General features: G+C 33.2%; 2 protein-coding genes across 5 annotated transcripts; both read right to left on the bottom strand.

Moving 5' to 3' along the window:
* Positions 1–2,840: 2,840 nt before the first annotated feature.
* LOC107475981 (pectinesterase) lies at positions 2,841–10,992 on the bottom strand. The gene is made up of 3 exons (XM_016095693.3): positions 10,146–10,992; positions 8,289–8,449; positions 2,841–3,576 (listed from the first exon to the last, which is right to left on the bottom strand). Exons 1-3 carry the CDS (start codon positions 10,955–10,957, stop codon positions 2,882–2,884), a joined length of 1,668 nt encoding a protein of 555 aa, XP_015951179.2. The 5' UTR covers positions 10,958–10,992; the 3' UTR covers positions 2,841–2,881.
* A 1,374-nt stretch (positions 10,993–12,366) lies between these two features.
* Positions 12,367–26,090, bottom strand: LOC107475980 (putative disease resistance RPP13-like protein 1). Of its 4 annotated transcripts, XM_021136086.2 has the most exons (5): positions 23,639–26,090; positions 13,479–14,616; positions 13,296–13,360; positions 13,059–13,163; positions 12,367–12,993 (listed from the first exon to the last, which is right to left on the bottom strand). In XM_021136086.2, exons 1-2 carry the CDS (start codon positions 25,838–25,840, stop codon positions 13,483–13,485), a joined length of 3,336 nt encoding a protein of 1,111 aa, XP_020991745.1. In that variant the 5' UTR covers positions 25,841–26,090; the 3' UTR covers positions 12,367–12,993; positions 13,059–13,163; positions 13,296–13,360; positions 13,479–13,482. The 4 variants fall into 4 exon arrangements, with proteins under 4 accessions (XP_020991745.1, XP_052112961.1, XP_052112962.1 ...); XM_052257002.1 differs by lacking the exons at positions 12,367–12,993; positions 13,059–13,163; positions 13,296–13,360; positions 13,479–14,616 and adding exons at positions 20,200–21,330; positions 21,831–21,953; positions 22,227–22,329 and having other exon boundaries at positions 22,494–26,087; XM_052257001.1 differs by lacking the exons at positions 12,367–12,993; positions 13,059–13,163; positions 13,296–13,360; positions 13,479–14,616 and adding exons at positions 20,199–21,330; positions 21,831–21,953 and having other exon boundaries at positions 22,227–26,087.
* Positions 26,091–26,445: the final 355 nt, after the last annotated feature.

Raw genomic sequence — 26,445 nt, 5'->3', positions numbered from 1 at the left:
TGTTTGTGTAAAATTGTTTTATATTGATAGTCTTTGAAAATTAAATTTTCTTTAATACTTAATTTTTTATTTTTATTTATTAAAATAATTTTTCCTCTTTCTTATCACTTTAGTCCCTTCTCCCTTTGTATCTCAAGTATTTCCATTTGATGGGGTGATGATGTGATGTGATGTTCAAATAATTGAACCCTTTATAGCTTAAGTTGGTTGGCTTCATAACTTGCTTTAGGAATAGACCCAATATTTTTCATCACCATGCAACGCATGATTATTTGCATGTGCACGTTGTATAAATATAACAATGGAAAAGCTAGCATTTGTGGATCATACACATGGATAAACCTTTAATAATATTCTATGGGCAATGTTAATTAACACTAGACTAAAATGTATTTTTTGTTTTTAAAATTTGACAAAAATTTTAAAAATATTTTTAAATTTTATTTTGTTTTAATTTTATTTCATAAATTTTCGATTTACATTAAATATCTTTCTAGTTGACGGCTAATTTTTCAAAAAATTTAGGACTAATTTAACAATAATTTTATAAGAACAACTTTTAACACAAGCAAATCAAGTATAATTTTTATGCATTTTTGTTGGATTGTTCTTAAATATTTTAACAATTAGCTATCAGTTGTATTTTTGATGAAATAAAAATTTTTTGAGATGAAATTAAAATAAAATAAAATTAAGGGATATTTTTAAAATTTTTACTAAATTTCAAGGATAAAAAATATACTTAATCCTTAAAACTACTAACTAATCTTTCCTTTCTTCTAAATTAAATAATGATGTCATCTTATAGTTTTATACCAAATTTTCTAGGGATTCTTTTTTCAGAAAAAGATAATTAGTTCCATCAATGCAATAATATAATTTTTGTATATTATCTTTAATTTGGACACTGTGTAAATACTTCAATTTACGTGAGTCTTTTTAAATAAAAGTGAATTTGAAGTTCTAAGCTGTTTAATTCAATCTAGTAGTGACTAAAAATGTATTCTCACATGATGATGTAGATGTATATAATTCATGTGAAATAATGTTGGAATAATGATGATGTACCTATATATTGTAGAACATCAAGCAACTGAAGCAAGAGTTGGGTTGCACAAATTGATGATCTCTTAGAATATGGTTTGGCCATTGTGAAGTCCCCTCAAACTGTCAATCTTAATAAGATGAGAAATGTTATATAAACATGGTTTTGAGTTTTGAATTTTGACAATCAAATAATTCTAAATACGGTTGTTATTAATTAATTAATTAATTAATTATAATTGAATTTTTTAAATTAATAAAATAAAGAAAATACATGGTAGTCGTTAAAAGAATATTAATATTAAAATAATATTTTTTATAAAAAGTGTAGACCAGTGAGATTGTTTTGAGTTTATGTAGGAACCATGATATACATATTTCCTGTTTTTGTATAATTTATCTGCGAAAATTGCTGTTTTATTAGGGTTTTTTTTTTAAATTTGCCTTGTCAAAAATAGCTTTAAAACAGAACTTTATTGGGCTCCTGTTTACATGTAAGAATAAACTGCTCAGCCCAAATATATAAATAAAAAACTTGAAAGGTGGAGCTGGCCTGTGAAATTTAAAACTTCCAGACCAAAACAAAAAAACGGTTTAATATTTATTATTTAGAGAATAAAAGATAAATGGTTGAATAATCTTCACTTAGTCTATTTTAAGATTACTAATTACTATAAAAAAATTTTTTGGTGATACAATATAATTTATTTATGCAATCTTCTGCTGATAAAAGCTCACCACTCAACATGGTAAGAAGCTAAGAGTGTAATCAATTATGCTATGAAATTCCTTTTCTAAGTTAGTTCTTATATATTGTATGAGTGAGTTATGATGAATGACAAAATTTACAATGTAATATTTAAACATCATAATAAAATAAATTAAAATGAAGACCGGTAAATAATCCTAGAGCACAACACTTGAATTGAACTTTGACATTATTTTACATAAGAATTTAATTTTGATGTAAAGTAATTTTATACGTGCATCTAATTAAGTAATGTCACATTAATAAAAAAACTACCTCTTATATTAATCGCATGATAATCATCCAAAAGAACGGATGTAATTGCATAATTGTATAAAACGTTTTACATTGCAAAATTAAACTCTTTAGATAATGTACATTATTTGTGAAATTTTAGTGCATATACCGAGAATACTGTACTATTAGAAAGGTGGGGATGGTTAACGAGACTAGCAACCATAAACCCTAATTAATTACCACAATATCTCAACACATGAGAGTTATACATATACTAATTATTATACGAGATAATACTCAATTTGGTCCTTGAACTTACACGCGAATTTCAATTTAGTCCCTGAGGTTTCAATTGCCTCTATTTAGTCCCTGAAGTTTATAAACGTGCCTCGTATTAGTCACTGAGACCATTTTTAGTATAAAAACGTTAATAGAGCGTTGTTATAGACTATCACATGTCACGTTAAAACTTGTAAAATGATGCAATTTTGGTTTTGATATTTAAATAGCTCAAAAACGACTTCGTATTACTTATTTTGTTAGGTAAAATTTTAATAAACACCATTTAGGATGTTGTTTTTGGGTTATTTGAGTACCAAAACCAAAACGACATCATTTTACAAAGTTTAGTGTAGCATCCGGCTATCACGACAGTGTTCCGTTAACGTTTGTACGTTAAAAATTGTTTCAAGGACTAACATGAGTTATGTTCACAAAGTTTAGGGACCAACTAGAGGCAATTGAAACTTTAAGGACTAAATTGAGACTTGCGTGTAATTTCAGGGACCAAATTGAATATTATCTTTTATTATACATAACACTAAATATAATAATCTACCATATACATATGATTCAACTCAAATTATAGAAGAATGGAATGCCAGTGTTGTTCAACCATTCACTACCTTGTATGAACTCACCAACAGTGAATTGGCTTGCTTCATTGGAACTATTAATAACCCTAAAACCTGGCCAATTTACTCTACCACTTGTGTTTGAACCTGGCCCCTTATTCATATACTCACCATAATAAAGTGTGTCCAATGCAAATGTCTCATTCCATTCAAGCCACCCTTTCGGATCAATCAGATCCTCCATGTAAGATCTAAGGTACACCGTTCTCGAGTATAGTTTCCATGGCCTCCCTAAGTAACTCTTGAACGACGATTTGACCGGAATTAGGTCCGATGCGGCGGCGATCTTGCAATTCAAGATCGAAATTCCGGTGTTCTGGTTCGGATCTTCTCTGCCTTGTGCGGTGAAAAGATTCTTTTGATTCTCGTTAGGTTTTCGTGCGTAGAGGTTGCAATTTTGGAAGAGTACGGCGGCGTTGCCGAATATGAAGTCAACGGTGCCGTAAATGTCGCAGTCGCGGTAGAATTGGCGCATGGAGTGGACGTAGAGGGTGTCTTGGTAGCCGACGAAGCTGCATTTGTAGAAGGCGGAGAAGTCGGCGCCGCTTCGTAGCGCCACGGCTTGGTGCTTGTCTGGCCCGGCTGAGTTCTCAAAGGTTATGCCCTTAGCTATGAAGCCTTCTCCTACCACAGCTGCATGCATATATTGCAACAAATATTAAGTTTAGGTAGAAACTCAGGTTCAAAGTGATAGTCAATAGTTATTAGATAATAATTTAATTAAAATTTTCAAATTATTTAAATTATTTTTTACTTTATGTTTAACTTGGATGGATAGTGAGATGAATTACAATATTTTAAAAAATCGAACCAAACATCGAAGTGGCAAAAATAAAAAATTCGAGTAATTTATTAGCTTTCGATAAAATCTTTTAATTTTTGACCACTTCACTAACAATTGATCTTTAACCTGAATAAGATTAATTTGGTAGTTGATTTTCGATTAATCAAATCGAATTAACCCGTAATCTAGTTTTTAGAATCATGAGATAAAGCATTGAAATTGTTTTATAGTAAATAAACATTTCATGAAATTATCTAATCTTGCATTATTATATATTATCAGTAATAAAATTAAATAATTAATTTTATTATTTATAAAGTCATTTAAACTTAAATAAATGTATATAATTAAATCACTATGTTAAATTCTTTAGATTAAATTGATAAACTTGTTAGGATAAGTGACTACCACATAAAAGAGAAAATATTAATTAGGTGATTAAATGAATAATTTCGTTAGATAATCAACAAAAATTTAGCTAATAATAAGTTAATAAGTATTTTTGAATTGTATTTTATATAAATTAATTGTCATTAATTAATAATGATTTAAATTTTAATTTTAAAAAATATAAAATTAATTATTATTAATTACAGTTATTTAAAGTTAATTGATTAAGAATTATTTATCCTTTCTTTTCTTTAAGCGAAATATGGAAGAAAAATTGCTATCCAATTAATTAGTTTAATTTAGTACTAAGTTCCTTATCCTTTAGCATTACTTATTAATTGGTCATAACATGTTACAAGCTATCATTGTGATAAGGCACGCAAGAGTTTTGCAAGGATTCTGAGTTTCTAACATTTAAACTTTATTGTACGTGAAATTGACCTGTCAGATAAATAAAGTATATATGTTCTTAAAAAAAGTAATTTTATACGCTGAAAAAGCCGAAAACAAGGCATAAAAAAAGCTAAGTAAGAAGCAAGTGGGCCTAAATAATTATTCTGAAATGTAGTTGGGTTAGTGTGATGAGTAATAGATTCAGATCCAGAATCTGATTCCCCTTTAGTTGGGGTTTGAACTTTGAACATGTGGACCCTGTTTATTTGACCCAACTCAATGGCAACTCTTCTTTTCAGGAATAAATGTATATGTACATCTTCTAACATTGACCCATACGGCCATACCAAGATAAAAAAATAACCAGCTAAAAAACATGACATATCAAATATTTATATAAAAATAAATTTAAATATTAATATAATATATTAAAAAATTTAATTAAAATAACCATCAAAATAACCATCAATATATTTATATATAAATACATGTGTAATTTAATTTATTTTCAATATATATTTTATACTGATAGCTGAATTTTGGTAGCTGATTTTGATATACACATAACATAATTCTTTAATTAAATTATCTAGTAATTTTCACATTATAGTAACTTTTTAGATTTTAGGTTAAGATGATATCCCTCAACTGTATCATCTATAGTTAAAGACTTACACACACTTGAGTATTCTCTTATTTTGTCTTTGTATTGCTTCAGAGTTCAATTGTGTCGGTACTAGGGAGATACGAAAATTTCAGTTAAAACAAAGAAATTAAAAGTTGTCGGCAAGTGATTATCCAAATCTATGTTATTTGAAAAAAAAAAACTAGAAAGGACATTATAGAAATGCATTACTTGCTAAGACTGTGATTCATGAAACCGAAGCAACTGACACAATAAACCATAATTTTGAATTTTCTAATAAAGTTTAGATATTAACAAAAAACAGATAAATAATCATAACATACAACAAAAATGATTTTGAGACATAAAAGAAAAAATTTAAAATATTTTTAGAATATCGATATTCTAATAATTTTAATCGTTAATTTTAATTAATATATTATATATATGTTTTATAATTTATATAATATATTAATTAAAATTAACAACTAAGTTTCAGAAATATTTAAAATTTTTCCAAAAGTTTATCTCTAATGAGAACATATCGTTCAATATCCGAAGGTTAACACATTATATATATGGGACGTAGAAGAAGACACTTCATACCCCCAAAATACATGCATCATCGTACAAATAGCAGTATTAGTATAAGTACTAAAGGGTAATTATTTTTCTTTTAACTTATTTTTATTTTATTTTTATCTTTTGTCAGCTAAAGATAATATATAACGTGTGACCTAAGGCACATACCACATCTAGATAGAACGTGTGTGGGTCAATATATATGTCATAATCTGGTACAAATTAAAAATCTCGCTGTACTATTAAAGCAAAATTTGTTAACATTTTACTCATTATTGATGAAGTAGATTAAATGATCATGGACAAGAAATGTCTCACCCTCATAAAAGTTTGCCTTTTATAATTTAATTATCCTACGCAATATATTTCTATATATAATCTAATCTAATGGTGTTTTATTATGTAATGATTGAAAAGGAAACTTTGTACATATATATGTACTACTATATTTTGGATGGAATCATTGTTAGGATTTGGTTGAATTAGTCCCACATTACTTAGGATAGTAAATAGAATGGGTGACCTAGGCTATAAATATGAGGCTAAGTTCTCTATAATTGTTTTGCACCAGTTGAAAACACTTTAAACTTGTATCTGATTTTTCTTTTTCTCTATACTCTTTGATTAAAGAGTGTTGTGAGGTGTAGTTAGATATTTGTTTTGAGAGAATGTAGGTATACGGCCGTGATTTTTTCTCCAGTAATTGGAGTTTCTACATTAAATTCTTGTATTGTGATTGTGTCTGTTTTATTTCTCTGTCAAAAGTATTTTCTCAAAGAAAAATGGTGTCTTATTCCCAACAAGCATATGGACCATAGCCTATAACTTTTTCAGCATTGTATTTAATCACGAAATATCATCGAATGAATCCTCTAAGATTTTAAAAGGGCATAGCCTTTTTTCCTTTAGACTTTTCGTGGTTATATTATTTCTCTAAATTTTAAACAAGTGATGAAGTGTCCCACAATAAAAGATATGTAGCATTAACCAAGTTGGGTTGGTCTAGTGGTTAGTTCATTAGTCTGTTTAATCAAGTGTCGGAAGTTCGAATTTTGTCTTATGCATGCAGCAATCAATTTACCAACGACAAACCCTTAAATGGAGTTTAGTACCGCGACAAATTAGTCATTGGTCGTCGAGAGATATCGTGAAAAACCAAAAAAAAAAATGTAGCATTTTACTTTCTAGGCTCTAACTATAATAAGCTTAAGCTGGGTTGAAACTATAGAACCCTCTATTATTATTTATCATGTGTTGTTTCTAGATTCAAAAGATAGGGTTTTATTGTTGTAAATAAATTATACAACAGGAAATTTCTTAAAATTTTGATACAATATTCATAAGATTTTGAAATATCAATAATTTATATATATTTTTTTAAAGTTAAAAATGAGACTCAAACTTGAGAATTGAGACTTTTAGATAAAAATAAAAAAATTATGTCATTTGAGTTATAATTCGTCAATAATTTATATCTTATTATAATTTATAATACAAGTTGAATGAAGTAGTTGCAAGATGCCTTTGAGAAACCCAATGGTGCCCGTGTATATATGTTCAGAGTTCAAACCAATATATTATTTAAAATAATTTCTCAACAATTTGTTTTACTATAAAAGTTCATCAACCAAAATCAAGGATTTCAGTATCATTGTTGAGATAACATGTGAGCTCATTATTATCAAGTTGCCATGCTTTTGTTGTCTCTTCTATGTATTTTTTTTTAATTGTTCCCTATTTAATTTGTCTTTAACATAACAGCCACACCTCTTCATAATAATAAACCAATTTTCAAACTTTATTAAGCCATTTCATGAATCTCACTTGTGATTAATGACAAGGGCCTGCACCAGTTTTTGTTTTCTTCCCTTATTTTTTTTTAATTATTGTGTAGAATATATATGAAATAATTCGCACCAATATGTATGTCTCATATTCAATAATGAACTAAATATAGATTTATGAAAATGAATAAGGGTGAATTATAAAAATAAAAAAAAACTAAACCTACTAAAATATTGATACATTTTTAACAATATATATGAATTTTTGTAAGGTTTAATTACTCTGTTAATTCCTATAATTTTACCAAATTTTTAATTAAATTTCTATATTTTTTTAATTAAGTCCTTATACTGTTTTTAATTTTGTAATTAGATTCTTTTTATCAAGAACTTTAAAATTAATAGAAGATTTTTTATAAAATACATGCTGTCAAAAATTTAATTAAGTTTTTAATTATAAATATCTTTAATTTGTGAAGAAATATTCAGTTAACTGATTCTAATATTTTTTACACTAAAAATAATTTAATTATAAAATTAAAAATAATATAAAAATTTAGCATAAAAAAATTATAAAATCTAATTATAAATTTAGTAAAATTAGAAGAAACATAAGAATAACTAAACTTTTTGTAACTAACAGTTTTAAAGAAAAATCTAGAAATTATTTTACCATCACGCATCTTATTAATCTTTAGTAAATAATTTTAATACTTCACTCTAAAAAAATTAATAAGAAGCTCAAATAATTAATAAGCAGAAGAATTTAAAGGAGAAAAATGGTTACCAACAGTAGCTGATTGAAAAGTGGTCCAGCCATCGACAACATTCCTACTCGCCTTGACAATGGTCCTTCCAATGCCATCTCCAATAAACATCAAATTACTCTTCTTTCTAATTACTTCCACATTCTCCAAGTATGCTCCACTTTTTATGTATATCACAAACCTAATATATATAATCACACTTAGTAACTAACAAAATGTTAACTAAATCATAACATGTTAACAAGGCATTAGTATTACACTTATTGTATGTACTTTTCTACACCTAAGATTCTTTTTGTACTTTGAGATAAAAATATATTAGGCTATATTCATCTAGTTATATACTAAATAAACTTCTTCTATTATTTGAAATAAAAAAAGGGTGATTAAATTTTTAGAAGACATAATTTGTGTAACAATGAGTCAAAGTTGAACTAAGTAAAGGATAAGAAGTTTGATTACTGCATTTTAATTTCATTCTTCAAAATAAAAATATTAGTAAATTTTACTATAAGAAAAGTAAAATTCTTATATATTTAGAGTCTAGTTAATACTTAAAATAACCCCCGAAATTTGACTACCAACTCAATTTGATCCTCTAATTTTTAATTGACCTAATTTATACCCTGAAATTTTAAGGCGTGACTCAAATTGGCCCTTCCGTCCAACTCCGTCAACGGAGTGATGACATGGCACCCAAACCTCACCACATGCCTCTCTTTCTTCCTCTTACCATCGCCATCACCACTTCCCCTCTACCAACACCCTCCCTCCCCCAACAAACAACAACATTCACAACCCACCAACACCCACACATTTCCACCGCCATTTATGAACGGCCTTTCTATTATTTGATCCTTCTCTTTCTCACCATCTTCCCTCTACCAACGTCTTCCCTCCCCAACAAACAACATTAACAATCATTAACATTAACAAATTGAAGAGAAATAGAAAAAGAAAAAGAAACACAACACCACACTTTAGATCCCTCTTAATAGGAACACAAAGATGGGTGCAATGGGTGAGGGTGATTCTGAGGGTACTTCGAATTTGGGGCAATGGGTGGTGTGACCTGTGATTGATGGTAACATTTGGAATGCATTGTTCAACATGTATGCTAAGTGTGGTTACATGAAAATGGGGTTCAAGATTTTCAACATGATTGTGCATAAGGATGTTATTTCTTGGGGTGCCGTTATTTGCAGCATGGCGATGAATGGTCATGGTAAGCAAGCATTGCAGCTCTTTTCACAAATGGTGGTTCATGGTGTTGCCCCTAACGATGTTAGGTTCATTGGTTTGCTGTCTGCTTGCAGTCATGAAGGAATGATGAGTGTAGGTGTTATGCTCTTCAAAGCTATGACGGTGGAAATATGTGGGTGTTGGTGGATTGTGAATGCTGTTGTTTGTTGGCGGAGAGAGAGTGTTGGTAGAAGGGAGGTGGTGATGGCGATGGTAAGAGGAAGGAGAGGCATGTGGTGAGGTTTGGGTGCCACGTCATCACTCCGGTGACGGAGTTGGACGAAAGGGCCAATTTGAGTCACGCCTTAAAATTTCAGGGTATAAATTGGATCAATTGAAAATTAGAGGGTCAAATTGAGTCGGTGGTCAAATTTCGAGGGTCATTTTGAGTATTAACTCATTTAGAGTCCAATATGCTGTATAAAAAAAGATCAGTTAATTTTTTTAAGTTGTGCTAATTCAATATAGAAAATAAAATAAATACACTTAGCATTTTTCTTAGCTAAAACAGCTTCAATGCTCTTATAAATAATCATTCATACGAGATTTTACTGAAAATGTAATGCAATGAGTGAAAGGCATGAATGATTTTCTTTAAATATAGTATAAAATAATTTTAATAATATAATATATACCTGGTTGTGCTGGAATTAGGAGCCATAGCTACAGCTTCACCAATAGTAGTAAAATTTCCAGAACCATCTTTAGCCACAACAACATCAATCTTAGTTTCATTCACATTTCCACCTTCTAGAAGCTTCCTATCCTTAGCAGAAACCCATGAAGGGAACCCTTTCTTCATTGTTCCATATTCAGCAAACACTTCTTCTTTCTTCAAACTTGTCTTCACTTTCTTCAACATTGCCAATGAGTTACTAACATGATGTGATATCTCAATCACTTTCTCCTCTATCAACCCTCTCACAGCATTCCCATTTTTGCTTTGTGAGAAACCATCAAGACAAGTGTACAAATTTGTCATTGCCCCACTTAGTAGAGTTTGCAAATCTTGGTTGGAAGATGATGATGATGATGATGGGTTTCTTGAGAGATCAAGAATGGTGGTGTTGAGTTCTACTATGGTGTCATCAAAGAGTTTGAGACAATCATCTAAGGCTCTTTTCTCAATTGTGTTGAGAGTGTTTTGGAGATTCTTGATTATGGTGGTGCAGTTGTTGGATGAAGATTTGACTTCATGGACTGTGTGGTTGACTACTTTGGAGATTATTTGTGGCATTGTTCTTGTTTCAAGGTTTGGGAATGTGGATAAGGTTGAGACACAGAGATCAGGGTAGAGTGTTCCTTTGCATTTTGAATGTGCTACTAATTGGATATGGTTTTGGAAATGGAGATGTTTTTTCCCTTCTTGTGGTGTTGTTGATTTGAAATTTGGGGCTTCAATGAAATAATTGAGATGTGTTGCTAAAAAGATCAGTGCAAAAATCATGGATAGGATTGGTATAAAGGGGAAACATGGTGATTGTTTTCTGAGGTTGTTCATTGTAAAGAGCTTAAGAGGCAAAAATAAAAAGTGTAGTAGCAGGTTTGGTTAAAGGTGTGAATGTGTGGCTGTGTAGAGTGCTATATATATAAAGAGAAAAGAAAAATAGTATTTGAACTCATTTTACTTTTACACACTCAAAATATAAAGAGAAAAGAATATCATGCTTTTGTGTGTAAAGTTGAGCATTGCATTTGATGTTAAAAAAGAAAAAATGAAATGTGTTGTTTGAGTTTGAATTTTTCTGTAGATTATGTCACAGAGATGACATGAAATTTGACCCTTTTTGAATTTATATTAGTTTTGTCAAATAGGATCATAATGTGGCATGGATTTTAAATGCTGTCTAAATTAATGGTTCTTAAGAGGATGAAATGTATGATTATGTGTGACAGCTTTTAATCATTTTGGCTCCTGGCTTAAGTGTTGCAGCTATGCATCTAGGGAATGGAATGAAATTTGCACCCAAAGGCCAAAGCATATGATTTGATTTTCAACTTTGTTGCTATCTATTGTAAGTTTTATTATTTTACTTTTGTAGTGCAACAATCCTACACAAAATTATAGTTTAAGAGACTGAAAGTAAGAAAAAAAAACATCAGAAAATGGAGAAAGAAAGCAGAGTTGAAGGGACTATGTTCTCACACACAAAATAGAAGAGGAATACTATAATAATTAACCTCCTACTACCACAATTTTTGCCCTAAGCACTTCATATTCGTAACATAGCAACATTCTGAATGCATCTTCATTTGTTAAAAAAAATGCTAGTGTTTATAATTTTACATGATTTGCAGATGACATTTTTAATGATATTTTGAATGAAAGCTGTAATAGAGAAGATCGCGATATATCCTGGTTCAATTCCAGCAGTAGGATCTACATCCAGTCTCCATCACAAAAAATGTAGAATTTTTCACTATAAACAAATTCAAGTTACAATTATCAATTCAAGCCAAATACAAAAACAAATTTACTGATGACAGTGACTTACAATTACAATTCTATGTCAATAAAAATTAATAACAATAATGCTTATTTATCAACCTATAGTACTATGCTGTTACATACAGAACATAGAAAATCATCTATAAACCGCAACTAACCTATAACAGCCATATCAGAATTATCAAACTCAGCCTAATCTTTGCTTAGTACTAACATGCAAAAATTGCTGCTACCACAATCTTTGCCCTATGCACTTCATATTTATAACATAATAACTTCCTCAATGCATCTTCATTTGCCCAAAAAGAAAAAGGCAGCTGGTGCTTAAAAATTTATTTTATTAGATAGAGATATTTTATAAAATTATCGCATGATTTTGCAGAAAAATATGCAAATGACAGTTATAATGATATTGTGAATGAAAGCTGTAATAGAGAAGATGAACATCACGATATATCCTGGTTCAATCCCAAAATGGGATCTACATCCAGTCTCCACCACGACAAATGGTAGAACTTTTCACTATAAACAAATTCAAGTTACAAATACCAATTCAAGCCAAATACAAAAACAAATATCTCAAATGCCACTCATGGCCTTTTTTTTTATGTTATCACATCCTAGCTCTCTTGCCTTTCTCATGACAGAAATTGATGCTCACTTTCTAAGCTCTCTCTTTCTTATAAATAGAATAATTCATATCAGCTATCCTAAAATAGAATGAAATGATGAAGACATGAAAACTCTCAGAGAAAAAAGATAATTGCACAATATCAGTCAAAATATATAAGTAAGTTTTTCCTTCCTTTTTTCTTTGAACATTGCAAAGTTTGTCAACTTTCTGCCTATTTTGGCTTATCGAAATTCTGTTCTACATCATTTACTTCTTCTTTTGATTTTGTATGAGGATGGTGTCTTCCATGAATTCAGCTTTCGTATTGATGCAGAGACCACACCTCGTGAAATCATTCTTGACCAGGTTCCCCTGCTCTCCAAATTGAGCTTACTCCAACTTTGCTTCAATTTGTTTCTTGCTGCACCAAAACAAACACATTATAACAACTCATACAATTTTGGCTCAGCACACATTAACTTATACCAAATCCAACAAAGGACACGGGCAAGCAAGCAGGAGCAACACCAAGAAAGGTAATGAAAGACCTTCCATTTGGGTGTAAGACAAGGCATGGTGGTGCAAAAATAGCTGATTGAAATAAGAAGAAAAAGAAGAAATTAATAAAAAAGGTAAAAAATGGAAGGGAAAGATTTCATCATTCTCAAGGTATGATCCTTGAATTAACAAAACAAGCTTCAATAGACAGAGAAGCATCCTTACAAGAATGGAGGTGCACAACCGAACTGCATTAAACTGACAAGTCCCAGAAGAATCATTAAATGTCCCTATACATGAAGAACAAAGAAGAAGAAATTAAGAATAAAAAGGATCAAAATTTGGAAATAAAAAAAAGATTACGTAGGAGAGAATGAATATGATATAGAGAGATAGCAAAAGAGTTACCTCTCTATGCCTTCACCCATGTGCCGTCAACACAAATGTTGGGGATGTGGGAAATGGATGGCCAAATGTGGGGGTCCTTCCTCTCTATGCCTTCACCCAACAACCCACATTCTCTGATGTCGAGTGCACTTAAAGAGGCAGGCAGCCTTATTATGTTCTTCAGCTTAGGGCACTCTGCAATCCATAAATATCGGAGGGACTTTGACTGTGACACCTCCAGAGATGTCAAATTTTCACATCTTTCAATTGTGAGATACTTGAGATTTGGGAACGCTGGCAATGCGAAGGATGTAAGCGAATCACAGCTGTTGTGGATTTCTAATGTCTGTAGCGAGTGATGTTGTTGGTGTTGCATTGGGAATTCTACATTCTTGCAGTTTTTGATCCGCAACTGTTGCAATGAAGGAGGCAAAGAATCCCCTGGAAATGATATGGCTGATGAGCACTTTGAGATCTCTAGCTCTATGAGAGAGGTTGGTTGGGTGTGGGTCATGGCCTCAAACAGAGAATCCACAAGCTGCTCTCCATTAATATCTACTTTCTCCAACATGGAAAGTGGTTGGTCCCGCATTCTTGCTTCCTGTTTGCCATATATTCTTAATTCGCTTAGGATGGGAGCTCTTGGCAGATAACAACCAATCTCCTCGCATCCTGAAATGCGGAGTAATTTCAAAGACGGAAGGAAAGTGGGCAAATCTCCTCTTAACTTAGGACAGTTGTGTATCTGAAGTGTCTCAAGTTGAGGAAATGGTGCATCATCATCATCATCATCACATTCATATGACTCCCATTCCTCCCAGCAAGGCAGTTTTTCAATACTCAGATATTTAAGGGATCGGAAGGGTGTCTCCTGATGCTGATGAGTTCCATCACCCTTATAGAATGACCCACCAATCTTCTTCACCTTCTCGAACTCTCTAATAACGAGCCTCTCCAGAGAGGGTAACTGTCCAAGTGAAGGAAGCACCCAACAATTCCTGCATCCACTCAGCTGCAACACAGTCATGTTGTGGTACGAAGACTGCCCTACCCAATCCGGAAACATGCTACCTCTGTAACCCCTGATGCATAGCTTCTTCAAGTTTTTGTGAGGACGTAATTTGTCGAGTACATCTTTTTCAGTTTGGGAATCACAAACCTCACTCTCTTCAAATGATGACCAATCCAAATATAAAGCATTCAGGTGTATTTTTTCATCCATTCTTGCACTCGATGCTTCACCACTATTCTTAACATTATCTAATTTCTGAATCCACAATGACCCATGAAGATGTGCTAGCTCTCCCAATTCCCCAACTCCATTCTCTTCATGTTTTCCCGCAATATAGAAACTTAAAAATTGCAAATCTTTTAATTTGCTCATCTTTTTTGGCATCTCTTTTAAATCAGTGCCATCAATATCAAGATGACGCAGATTCACAAGATTTTGCATGTTGGAGGGAAGCTTTTTAAGTTTTTCACAGTTTGCCAACTTCAAGGTTTGTAAATTGTACAAATTATTCAAGGACTTGGGCAATGTCACCACATGATTGCCAGAGAGATTCAAATAACGCAAGTGGATCAATTCACCAACTGAATCAGGCAATGTATCAAATTTTAAATGATGTAAATGACAAAACACGTAAGCGCTTCAACTGTGCTAGTAAGCGACAAGTATCAAATCCCTCTTTGCTTTCACCGTATAAATTTGTCTTGATTTGAAACAGGGTCCTCACATGACTTAAACTCTCACATGCTTCCAACATCTTCGGGACTGAATTATTGTCGTGGACATCATATGACAAATGACGAGCTTTAGTATCATGTTGGGCTATATTCTCGTGTTCAGAGATTCTAACAAAGAACTTTTCACCATAGAATGTCGCTAGATCATGCATGAGATCGTGCATCACATAACCATTCTTTGAAGGTTGAAAGAATGATCGTGCAACTAAATCATTGAAGTATTTATATCCAACTTCTTCTAAAATGCTTCCCTTTTTTGGTTGTTGCAAAAGATCTTCTGCCATCCACAACAATATCAATTCACCTCTATTGAATTCATAATCTTTGGGATATAAAGAACAATAGACAAAGCAGCGTTTTAAGTGTGAAGGGAGATAATGATAGCTTATTCTCAATGCAGGAAGAATCCTACACTCATCTTCAGAAAACTCCCAAATCTCACTCACCAAAACATCTTCCCAGTCGCTTACATTATCCTTTGTTCTCAACAAGCCCCCAAGAGATTGAGCAGCCAAAGGCAGTCCTTTGCACTTCTTGACAATTTTTCTACCAACTTTTTCTAAAGCCAAACGATCTCTGGATTCAGTAGGGAAAAATGCATGATTTGCAAACACATACCAGCATTGTTCATCATCCAACAAACTCAAATTGTGAGTTGGAATAGTTTTCACCATAGAAGCAACAGCATCAATGCGGGTTGTTACAAGAATCTTTCCTCCCTGACTTTCACATTGGAAGGGGCTTAGAAAAGTTTTCCAATCATCATAATGATTGGTCCACGTGTCATCGACCAAATATGTCAGAACTTACAACGAGAGATGTGGATGGAGTTCTCCATGAGGATATGTCCACCTTGGCACACTCTTTTAGACGGTGATGATTTTTCTTTGCTACAACAGACTCTAGTGTACCAACTATTTTTTCCATGTCACCAGTATCTTCGATATATGAATCAACAAGACGAGACCAGGAAGAAGAGTTACCTGGATCCCTTTGAGTGGCGGCAATGGCAGCTTTAGTGGAGATCTCATCGAGCAAGTCATCAGCAAGATAGAGAGCATCTTGGAGATCAAGAAGCCACTTCTTGACCCTTTTGTCAGTGAACTGCTTCTGCTCAGCATCATCAAGAACAGGTCCAACCTCATACAGACTTTTCTCCAACCTTCCAAGCAAGATGTTCCTTTCCACGAATGAGTCATCTTCAAGTATTGAAGAAAGCTTCTCCAAAATACCATCAACAAAGGAGGTGAGATAAGATCCACCATCAAGTTTTGCAGCCATGATTGGATCTCAAGTGCAGCGGATGAGATCACAACAAAGAAAGAAAGATGAAGGATGAGGGAAGAAGGGTTCACAATTGCAATGTAGTCTCTGGTTTTCTCAAACAGGAGCTAAGCAAGGGAAGTGTTTGATTTGTGTGGTGACTAAAATTGACTTGATCAATGATCAGTGCTGCAATAATGCTGGCTTTTAAATTTTAATAAAGATGATGATGTCAGAGCACAATTACGGAATTACCCACCCGAAGTTCCAAACAATCATAACCTCATCTCAAGTTCCATTGTTGATGTTTCATTTTGTTTTTGCCTTTTTGGTGATATTTGGAGGCCCAAATATTAGTGAAGTCTATTATATTGAATATTTGACTTTTATGAAGAAAATGGTGTGTTGGGACTAAAGGCCAAACTGGTGGAAAAAATGTCTAGTGTTAGTGGTTTTTTTGTTGTGATGATATATTTTAATTGTCACATGAAAAACAGTAATCGTGAAATTATATTTGAGTGTGAAAATTCTGCGCTGTTGCGTATTTGGAGAGCAAATTCTTTGTCCGAGTTAAAGAGTCTGATATTGACGTCAGTGATAGGAAGAGAAAGGAGGTTGAAAGAGTTGGGTATAGGATGGTAGCACTGATGGGAAATAGTGTATTTCAGTTTCGTCTATTCTGCCTCGATAGCGATGAGCATGTGCGCCTAAGGTTTGACGTTCACGGGAGAATCACGGTTGAACAAGTGATAGTGTTTTCTGCGGAAGTTCGTGATATTGGTGGTAGTGGTTCTAACAGCTCGAATTTTGTCTAGAATGACCCACCTCTTACACTCTGCTAGTCCAATAGTAGACATGGACGTTGACGATAAGGAGCCCGATGAAGAGTATGTTGCCAATAGTCACGAAAGTGCTCCTCTGAGGATGATGACGAGAATGAGTTCATACCAGAGACTCCCATTGGTGGATTAGTTCGATACCTTTTGCCTGTTCCGCAACCAATTCTAGAGTTATCAGCTGTATTCGGTCACTACCATATTTTAGATTTGGATGCGATGCACAAGGTAACTCTATTTTCCAATATGGGAGCGGATAATTACAACATGATAGTGGTGTGGAGTTTAGGATTGGTTACAAATTCAAAACTAGAGAGGTAGTGCTGCAAGGCGTGAAGAATTACAGCATTTAGAGAAGTGATGGATACCAAGTTGTGGAATCGGATCGGTTAAAATACCATGTGCGTTGCCGGTAATTTACTGATGGTTGTCCTTGGAGTCTCCATGTCACCCTCTTACAGAATCTCGGATATTGATAAGTGTTACAGTATTTTAATGCATTATCTTATTTGTCATTCTTATTTTGATTAGAATATCATTCGATTATATTTTAAATTGTTAGAGAGATGCGTAAATTGGACAGACCGCACACGTGTTTAGTCCCCACCATGTCTCAAAATCATCAACAGTTGGATAAGCTAGGTAGTAGCAGGCGAGGCCTCTGTTTAAAAATAAAACGTTTTAAAAACTTGGATTTCAAATTAAGTTCTTCAGCATATTCAAATTTAAAATATAAATATAAAATTCGACTAAGAAAAATAACATAACGTAATAACATATTAACATCGATAAACAATAATTAATAAATTTCTTTTATTTATTTAAAGAAAAAGCCTAATAAACAGTTAATCAATAAATTAACTAATTAGTATATTAACTTTTACTATAAGTAAATTCTAACAAATGTTAATAAATTGTCAACTAACCTATTTTATGTTATGTAAAGATAATTCATTCTACTCATGTGTAAAAATACTAAATCTATAAAAGTATCCTAATTATAATCACATACAATTATTAATTTAAGAGATAAAAACAACACTAATCTCGAAATCAATGGCTCCCGCAATGTTCAGCAGCCATGTTCCCAAGATCAAGGAAGTAAGAAAGGTAAGGGAAGCGGTTTGTAGTAGTATCCACTCAAACTCAGAATTCTCTCACAAACACAAAGGGTAAGGAAGTGGTAGCAGTAGCATTAGCATTAGCAGTAAGGTATTATTATAGTGAAAGTTTGTCCAATAGCAGTATAGCCGATTTTTAAATGCTCCCAACAACGGATCTTTAGGTACAAAATAGTGTTTAACAATGCCAAGTATCAATATCAAATTATCAATATCCACTTGTACATTTTTTATTAACCCACCTACCATTCTTGTCTATGCCATAAAAAACTAGATGAATCTCTTTTTAGCAGACAGAATGCAGTGCCAACGATCCACTTGTATATTTTGTAACATTCAATGCAGATGCACACTTCTACTACCTTATTTTAAAATAGTTGCTTTTATATTGTATGTCCCTAATATATACTGATATGGAAATGACTCTCTTTATTCATAAAGAAGAGCTTTATACTGTATATTACACTGAAAATGAACACTAAATTCAAACACAGCCAAAGCTTAGTGTATAACTGAACTCAGTTTTCTTTAGGGCATTGATTCTGAAGAGAACATACTTGGAACAGAAGAGCCATGGTGAAATCCAAGCAACCTGAAGAATGTGGCCACTTATATTAATACTATACAATTCTAATGCGTTCTCTTTTTTAGCAGTTACTAATGGTGTATCATCACATCCATCCTTCCATTGGCGGCTTTACAACTACTAATAACATTCAATAGACTAAATGTCTCTAAGAAAAAGTTCTCCTGCCCCAAAATTTCTTTCTGCTGAATTATATTGACATGTTCCCATGATGCTTCTTGTTTTATTCCTGCAAAAGAATCCGACATGTTTTTGTGCTTTTACCAGGATAATGTTTGCTTCAATGATTGAGTAGATATTTCTAAACTTATTTCACACAATTTATTTTCATTAATTTTTATCTAATGTATTTTTGTAATGAGACTTATATTTTATTTTTAAATTGAATCCAGAATTTATTCAAGTATATATGCCTCAACTTCATAGTGAGAGATCCATTTTTCAAAAGCTTCTGTTAAGCCAAAGAATATAGCTAAAGGCTAAACCTTCAACTATTTAGAGCATGTTTGGGTTGTTTGTCCACTAATAATATAGGTTAGGATACTCAACTTCATTAGTCATTGTCAATTTTTGTTTGACAATAAGGTTTGATTATCTATGATTTTTTGGTGGAACCACCAAGGTGTCCTTCTACTTCTTACGAAGGAAATCTTGTTCCAGTCTTAGAGATTGAAATCCAATCAATCTTATTGCAGCTAGGGAATGAAATGAAATCTGCACCCAAAGCATATTATTTGATTTTCAACTTTGCTGCCATCTATTGTAAATTTTACTATTTAATTTTTGCACTACAACAATGCTACACAACCAAAACTTGTGTCTGAATGAGATGCCAAAATTATAAGAAGATTGAGAGTAAGAAAAAAAAAATCAGAAAATGGAGAAAGAAAGCAGAGTTGAAGGGATTGAAAGCATATAAAAGAGAAAACCGAATTGAATTGTACATTTACTGAATGTGAATGAATTATAATTATAATTCTACGTCAATAAATTAATAACACTAATGTTTATATACCAACCTGCAGCTCTATACTGTTAGACATAGAAAATGGAAGAGGGATGCAGATTTGAATGATTAAAAGGTGATTATTAAATGATGCATGATTTGCAGTAAATATATGCAGATGACAGTTATAACAATATTGTGAATGAAAATTGTAATAGAGAAGATGAACAACATGATGTATCCTGGTTCAATCCCAGAGTGGGATCTACATCCAGTCTCCACCATAATAAATGGTAGAATTTTTCACTATAAACAAATTCATGTAATAAATACCAATTCAAGGCAATACAAAAAACAAATTTCTCAAACGGCACTATAGCTTTTTCTAGATATTCTCACATCCTAGCTCTCTTGCCTTTTTCATAACAGAAATTGATTCTCACTTTCTAAGCTCTCACTTTCGTATGAACAGAATAACTCATATCAGCTCTCCTAAAATAGAATGAAATGATGAAGACATGAAAACTCTTAAGAAAAAATAAAAGATAATTGCCTACATTCTCGAGTTCAAAGGTTCTAACAAAGAACTTTTCAGGATTGCCTTGAACCTCTGGATCATCTTCTCACTAAGCCTCTTCCCTCGGATCAGGTTGATAATCCCAGGATCAGACAGCCTGTCGAAAGGAACATTGAGAAAAGAAGAAAGGAAAGCTCCTGCAACAAGCTCAGCAACCATGTTCACAAGATCATGGAAGTAAGAAAGGTAAGGGATGAAGTATGTAGTAGTATTCACTCATAACTCCGAATTCTCACAAACAGAAAGGATGGTAAGGAATTGGTAGCAGTAGCAGTGAAGTATTATTATAGTGACAGTGTGATGCATGTTGGCATTATTATATAATCAACCAATAATATTTATTTTGATTTCATATATCCTTTGCCTTTGGTCTTAAGACAAAGTTCATGAGAATCTTCTTGTTTTCTTTGTCCAAAACCGTGAGATGATTTCGGTGCCTTGAAAGGATGCTGGATTCCTTCTGATCTTTCCAATTTTCAAATGCCCCCTACAACGTTCTTAGGGGCAAAATAGTGTTTAACAATGCTAAGTATCAATATCAATATCCACTTGTACTTTTTTTTACTTACTTTCAAGGAGAAAACTAGAGTACATAGTAATAATAAAACTTTATTCTATTAATGTATTTTATAACTATATCTACATAAAAGTTTACAATTATAACTAGTGCTATAAGCTAAGATGATAAGCCAAATACCCCCTCCATTCCTTCACCAAAATATATATAGCAACACTCCAAATTTTAAACGCTGCAAAGGTTGTACACTCTTACTCCAACTTGCTCCAATCTGTTTCTTGCTGCACCAAAACATACACGTTAGAATGGCTCATAAAAAAATTTCTTAGTCCATAATAACCAAATTTAAATGTGTCCTCACAAAGTTAATTAATTTTTTAATTCAACAGAAACGAATGCTATGTAAATATTATAAATGTGGCCAACATTTTGAAACCTTAAAAAAAAAACTTATTTCAAAATGGAGGGAGTATCACCCTTGAATTTTAATGCTACGTCTCTTTTACTCTATACGCAATAAGTTCATCCATAGCTTTCTTAGTTTTATGCCAAACAGATTAAAATAGTCTTCATGAATTATACAGATATAGAGGTTATTAATGATATATTTGTTTGATATCTTGAATCTTGAGTGTTGATTTTAGAGAGAAAATATTCATCAAAGTGAATCCCTAATATGTAATGCACTAATACTTATTGTTTTCTTTTCCATTGGTGTTTTGATGTCCTTGTTTCCATGCTTTGAATAAAAGTATAAAACATAATATTTATTGATAGTCACCTGAATCAATGAAGTGGCAGACAAGGCGAGTGCACCATCAATCCTTTGAGGAAACAGGCTCCTAATTCATAATTCTCATTCTCTCTGTGTTTCTGTTTAGCTACCATATGTAAACTCCAAAATCTATCAAATTATATATTTCAAATATATCAGATAAATTAGCATGTTTTGGTTTCAGAGAATGAATTCTGATTCTATTTCCAGTTTTCAATATTATTTACAAAGATATTTATAATTTAAGATTTCATGAATAAAATATGAAAACTAACATACCTATGCTCATTTACTGAGTTATTTCAAAAAGAAAACTACATCATTTTTGTAATTAATAATAAAAACACAAAAAACTAAACAGAAGACATGATCATACACCAATCCATCAGTGTGCATACTCACCTAGAATAGCAGTGTAAAAAGGTGTAGCAGAGGGTTCATCAGAGATGAAGCAATTTGATACACATGTGATTTGGGATTATTATTTCCCGAAAGTACCTATTGACTAGAGTGGTGATTAAGTGTCAAAGAGGATTCGGTTTTGTATTTACAGCAAAAAGAGTACGATAAACTTTTCAAATAAAAGCAAGATTATGTAGGAGAGAATGAATATGATGTTGGAGTACATGAAGTGAAGTGTGTTTGGGAGAGAAAGAGCAAAAGAGTTACCTGTTTTAAGATGTTGAGTCAAACCGAATCCATGTCCCATTAACAGAAATGTAGGGGATGTGGGAAATGGATGGCCAAATGTGGGGGTCCTTCCTCTCTATGCCTTCACCCAACAACCCACATTCTCTGATTTTGAGAGTCTCTAAAGAGGCAGGCAGCCTTATTATGTTCTCCAGCTTAGGACACTCATAAATTGATAAGTCTCGGAGGGACTGTGACTGTGACACCTCAAGAGATGTCAAATTTTCACAACTTTCTATTCTCAGAAATAAGAGATTTGGGAACGCTGGCAATGCGAAGGATGTAAGCAAATCACAGCTGTTGTGTATTTCTAATGTCTGTAGCAAGTGATGTTGTTGGTGTTGCATTGGGAATTCTACATTCTTGCAATTGTAGATGCCTAGATATTCCAATAAAGGGGGCAAAGAATCCCCTGGAAATGATATAGCTGATGAGCACTCTGAGATCTGTAGGTCTATGAGAGAGGTTGGTTGGGTGTGGGTCATGGCCTCAAACACTTACTCCACAAGCTGCTTTCCTGAGATACTTAGATGTTGCAGTGAAAGTGGTAGGTCCCGCATTCTTGCTTCCTGTTTGCCATCTATTCTTAAATCGCGTAGGATTGGAGCTCTTGGCAGATAACAACCAAGCTCCTCGCATCCTCTAATGAAGAGTGATTTCAAAGACGGAAGGAAAGTGGGCAAATCTCCTCTTAACTTAGGACAGTACTGTATCGAAAGTGTCTCAAGTTGAGGAAATGGTGCATCATTATCATCATCACATTCATATGACTCCCATTCCTCCCAGCAACGCATCCTTCGAATAATGAGAATTTTAAGGGATCGGAAGGGTGTCTCCTGATGCTGATGAGTTCCATCACCCTTATAGAATGACCCACCAATCTTCTTCACCATATCAAATCTTGAAATCTCCAATCTCATTAGAGCGGGTAACTGTCCAAGTGAAGGAAGCACCCAACAATTCCTGCATCCCCTCAGCTCCAACTCAGTCATGTTGTGGTACGAAGACTGCCCTACCCAATCCGGAAACATCGTACCTCTGTAACAACTGATGGATAGCTCCTCCAAGTCTTTGTGAGGACGTAATTTATCAAGTACATCTTTTTCAGTTTGGGAATCACAAACCTCACTTTCTTCAAATGATGAGCATGACCACTCCAAATATAAAGCATTCAGGTGTATTTTTTCATCCATCCTTGCATTCGATGCTTCACCACTATTCTTAACATTCTCTAGTTGCGTAATCCACAATGTCCCATGAAGATGTGTTAGTCCTCCCAGTTCTCCAATCCCATTCTCTTCATGTTTCCCCACAATATAGTCACTTAAAAATTGCAAATCTTTTAATTTGCTCATCTTTTTTGGCATCTCTTCCACCGAAATAGAGCCAAAAACATCAAGATGACGCAAATTCACAAGATTTTGCATCTTGCTAGGAAGCTTTTTAAGATTTCTACACTCTCTCAACTTCAAGGTTTGTAAATTGTACAAGCAACTTAAAGACTCGGGCAAAGTCACGATGGATGTGTATGAAAGATCCAAATAACGCAAATGGATCAATTCACCAATTGAACGATGCAACAAGTTTTCATCATCTGAAAAAATTTTAAATGACAAAACTCGTAAGCACTTCAATTGTTCTAGTAAGTCACAAGGAACGACTATTCCCTCTCGTAAGCACTTCAAATTGACTTGCAGCAATGTCCTTGCATGCTTTAAACTATCACATACTTCCAGGATCTTTGAGACTGAATCCTTGTTGCGCAAAACATACGACAAATGACGAGTTTTGATATCGTGCTTGAGTACATTCTTGACTTCAAAGGTTCTAAAATAGAACTTTTCACCATAGAATGTTGCTAAATCATGCATGAGATCGTGCATTACAAATGAAGTTTTATAAGCATTATTAGAAGGTTGAAAAAAAGATCTTGATGCTAAATCACTAAAATATTCATAGCCAACTTCTTCTAAAGTGCTTCCCCCCCTCGGCTGTTGCAAAAGACCCTCGGCCATCCACAATAACACCAATTCATCTCTATCAAATTCATTGTCTTTGGGATACAAAGAGCAATAAACAAAACAACGTTTTAAGTGCGAAGGAAGGTGGTAATAACTAATCCTCAGCGCAGGAATAATTTCAATTTCCTCTTCAGAAAATTCCCAAATTTCACTGTTCAAAACATTATTCCAATCCTTTTCATTATCTTTGGACCTTAATAAGCTCCCAAGTGCTTGAGCAGCTAGAGGTAATCCCTTGCACTTTTTAACAATTTCTCTGGCAACTTTTTCAAAAGCTAGACGCTCTCCAGAAAGAAATGCATGATTTGCAAACACTATCCAACAATCTTCATCATTCAACGCACTCAAATTGTAGGCTTGATAATGAAAACCTTTCACCATGTTTGCAATCTTTTCGCTACGAGTTGTCACAAGGATCTTACTCCCCTCACTTCCACATCTAAAAGGAATCAGAAAATTTGCCCAAGCTGTGTAATTGTTACTCCAAAAGTCATCCAAAACAACCAAGAATTTCATCCCTGTTAGCTTACTCCTTAAATGTTGTTGAGCTGAGTTTAAGCTATTCATATCACACCGACTAGAAGTTATTTCCTCTATTACAGTCTTTGTCACTTTAAGAACATCAAATTCTTCCCCAACACAAACCCATGCTCTAACATTAAACTTTTGCTGCACTTTGTCATCATTAAAAACCAACTTAGCCAAAGTAGTTTTTCCGATCCCACCCATACCCCAGATGGGGATGACAGATAGTTCACCATCATCAGTATCATCTAACAACAATTTGACTATATCCTCCCTGTCTTGGTCCCTACCAACAAATACATCAGACTTTTGAACAAGAGATGTTGATTCGTTTCTCCCAGACATATTCTTGGCTACAATCTTTTCTAGACGAAGGATATCTTTGTGTTTTGCAATCTCTTCTAGTCTAGCAATGATGTCTTCAATCCTAGTAACCATCTCCCTATCTTGCAAATTGAGAAAGCGAGACAGGAAGTTACCTGGTGGATCCTTCTGAGTGGCAGCTTTGGTGGCCACTTCATCCAACAAGTCATCAGCATCATAGACAGCATCTTGGAGATCTTCGAGCCACCTCTTGACAGCAGAGTCAGTGATCTGTTTCTTCTCAGCATCATTCAGCACAGCTTCAACCACGTTTAGAATGGTCTTCAGCTTTTGAAGCAGCTTCTGGTCAACCTTCTTTCCTCGCATCATGTTGATGATCGCAGGATCGGACAGCCTATCAAAAAGAACATTGAGAAAAGAAGAGAGAAAAGCTCCTCCAACAAGTTCAGCAGCCATGTTAACAAGAACAAGAAAGTAAGAAAGGGTGAGGGAAGTTGTTTATAGTTTGCACTGGAATCCGAAAATTCTGATAAACACAAAAGGGTAAGAAGGAAGTGGTAGGTTGCAGTGTAGTTTAGCCAAGTATATGGTATTGTAAATTGACTTCAAAATTGATATGCTTATTGGTCTTCTGGACAAGTTCACAGGATGCTTCTGGGTCCTTTCCTCGAAAACAGTGACATGTTTGAATGCTTTCATAAAGTGTATGGTCCACTGCATCCTGTAGCCAATGGAGTGATGTTTGCTTCCATTATTAAGTTGAAGCATAAATTCTTCTTTTGTTTTTACATTCATTCACACATTTCTTACTTTTTATCGAAAAAGTTATTTTTATTTTCTAAATGGAATCCAAATGTATTGAAATGATAAGTGTGATGTTTAACATCATGGGGACCATCCTCCACCAACTGATGAGAAAATCAAATGTGAATGGTCCTTAGTTGTATTATCAGCTTTACATACAGTAACCTGCTTTATACAAAACAATAAGGTTTAATTTGTGTTTATTTTGATGCTTTCCACATTTAACCAAAATCACGCATTCAATTCATAACTATTTT

This window comes from Arachis duranensis, chromosome 2 (genome assembly GCF_000817695.3).
Source record: "Arachis duranensis cultivar V14167 chromosome 2, aradu.V14167.gnm2.J7QH, whole genome shotgun sequence".
Taxonomy (NCBI): domain Eukaryota; kingdom Viridiplantae; phylum Streptophyta; class Magnoliopsida; order Fabales; family Fabaceae; genus Arachis; species Arachis duranensis.
Note: the sequence above shows the minus strand (reverse complement) of the source record. Positions and strands in the feature narration are given on the sequence as shown.

Bases quoted from the DNA above. Each gene is read 5' to 3' on its own strand.
- LOC107475981 (XM_016095693.3), bottom strand. From the start codon at position 10,957: ATGATTTTTGCACTGATCTTTTTAGCAACACATCTCAATTATTTCATT. The intron at 8,450-10,145 runs GTATATATTATA...TATATATATTAG, and splicing joins CCTAATTCCAGCACAACCAG to GTTTGTGATATACATAAAAA. The intron at 3,577-8,288 runs GTAACCATTTTT...ATATGCATGCAG, and splicing joins TTTTCAATCAGCTACTGTTG to CTGTGGTAGGAGAAGGCTTC.
- LOC107475980 (XM_021136086.2), bottom strand. From the start codon at position 25,840: ATGGCTGCTGAACTTGTTGGAGGAGCTTTTCTCTCTTCTTTTCTCAAT. The intron at 14,617-23,638 runs GTTTGTGATTCC...GAAGAGAGTGAG, and splicing joins CATCATTTGAAGAAAGTGAG to GTTTGTGATTCCCAAACTGA.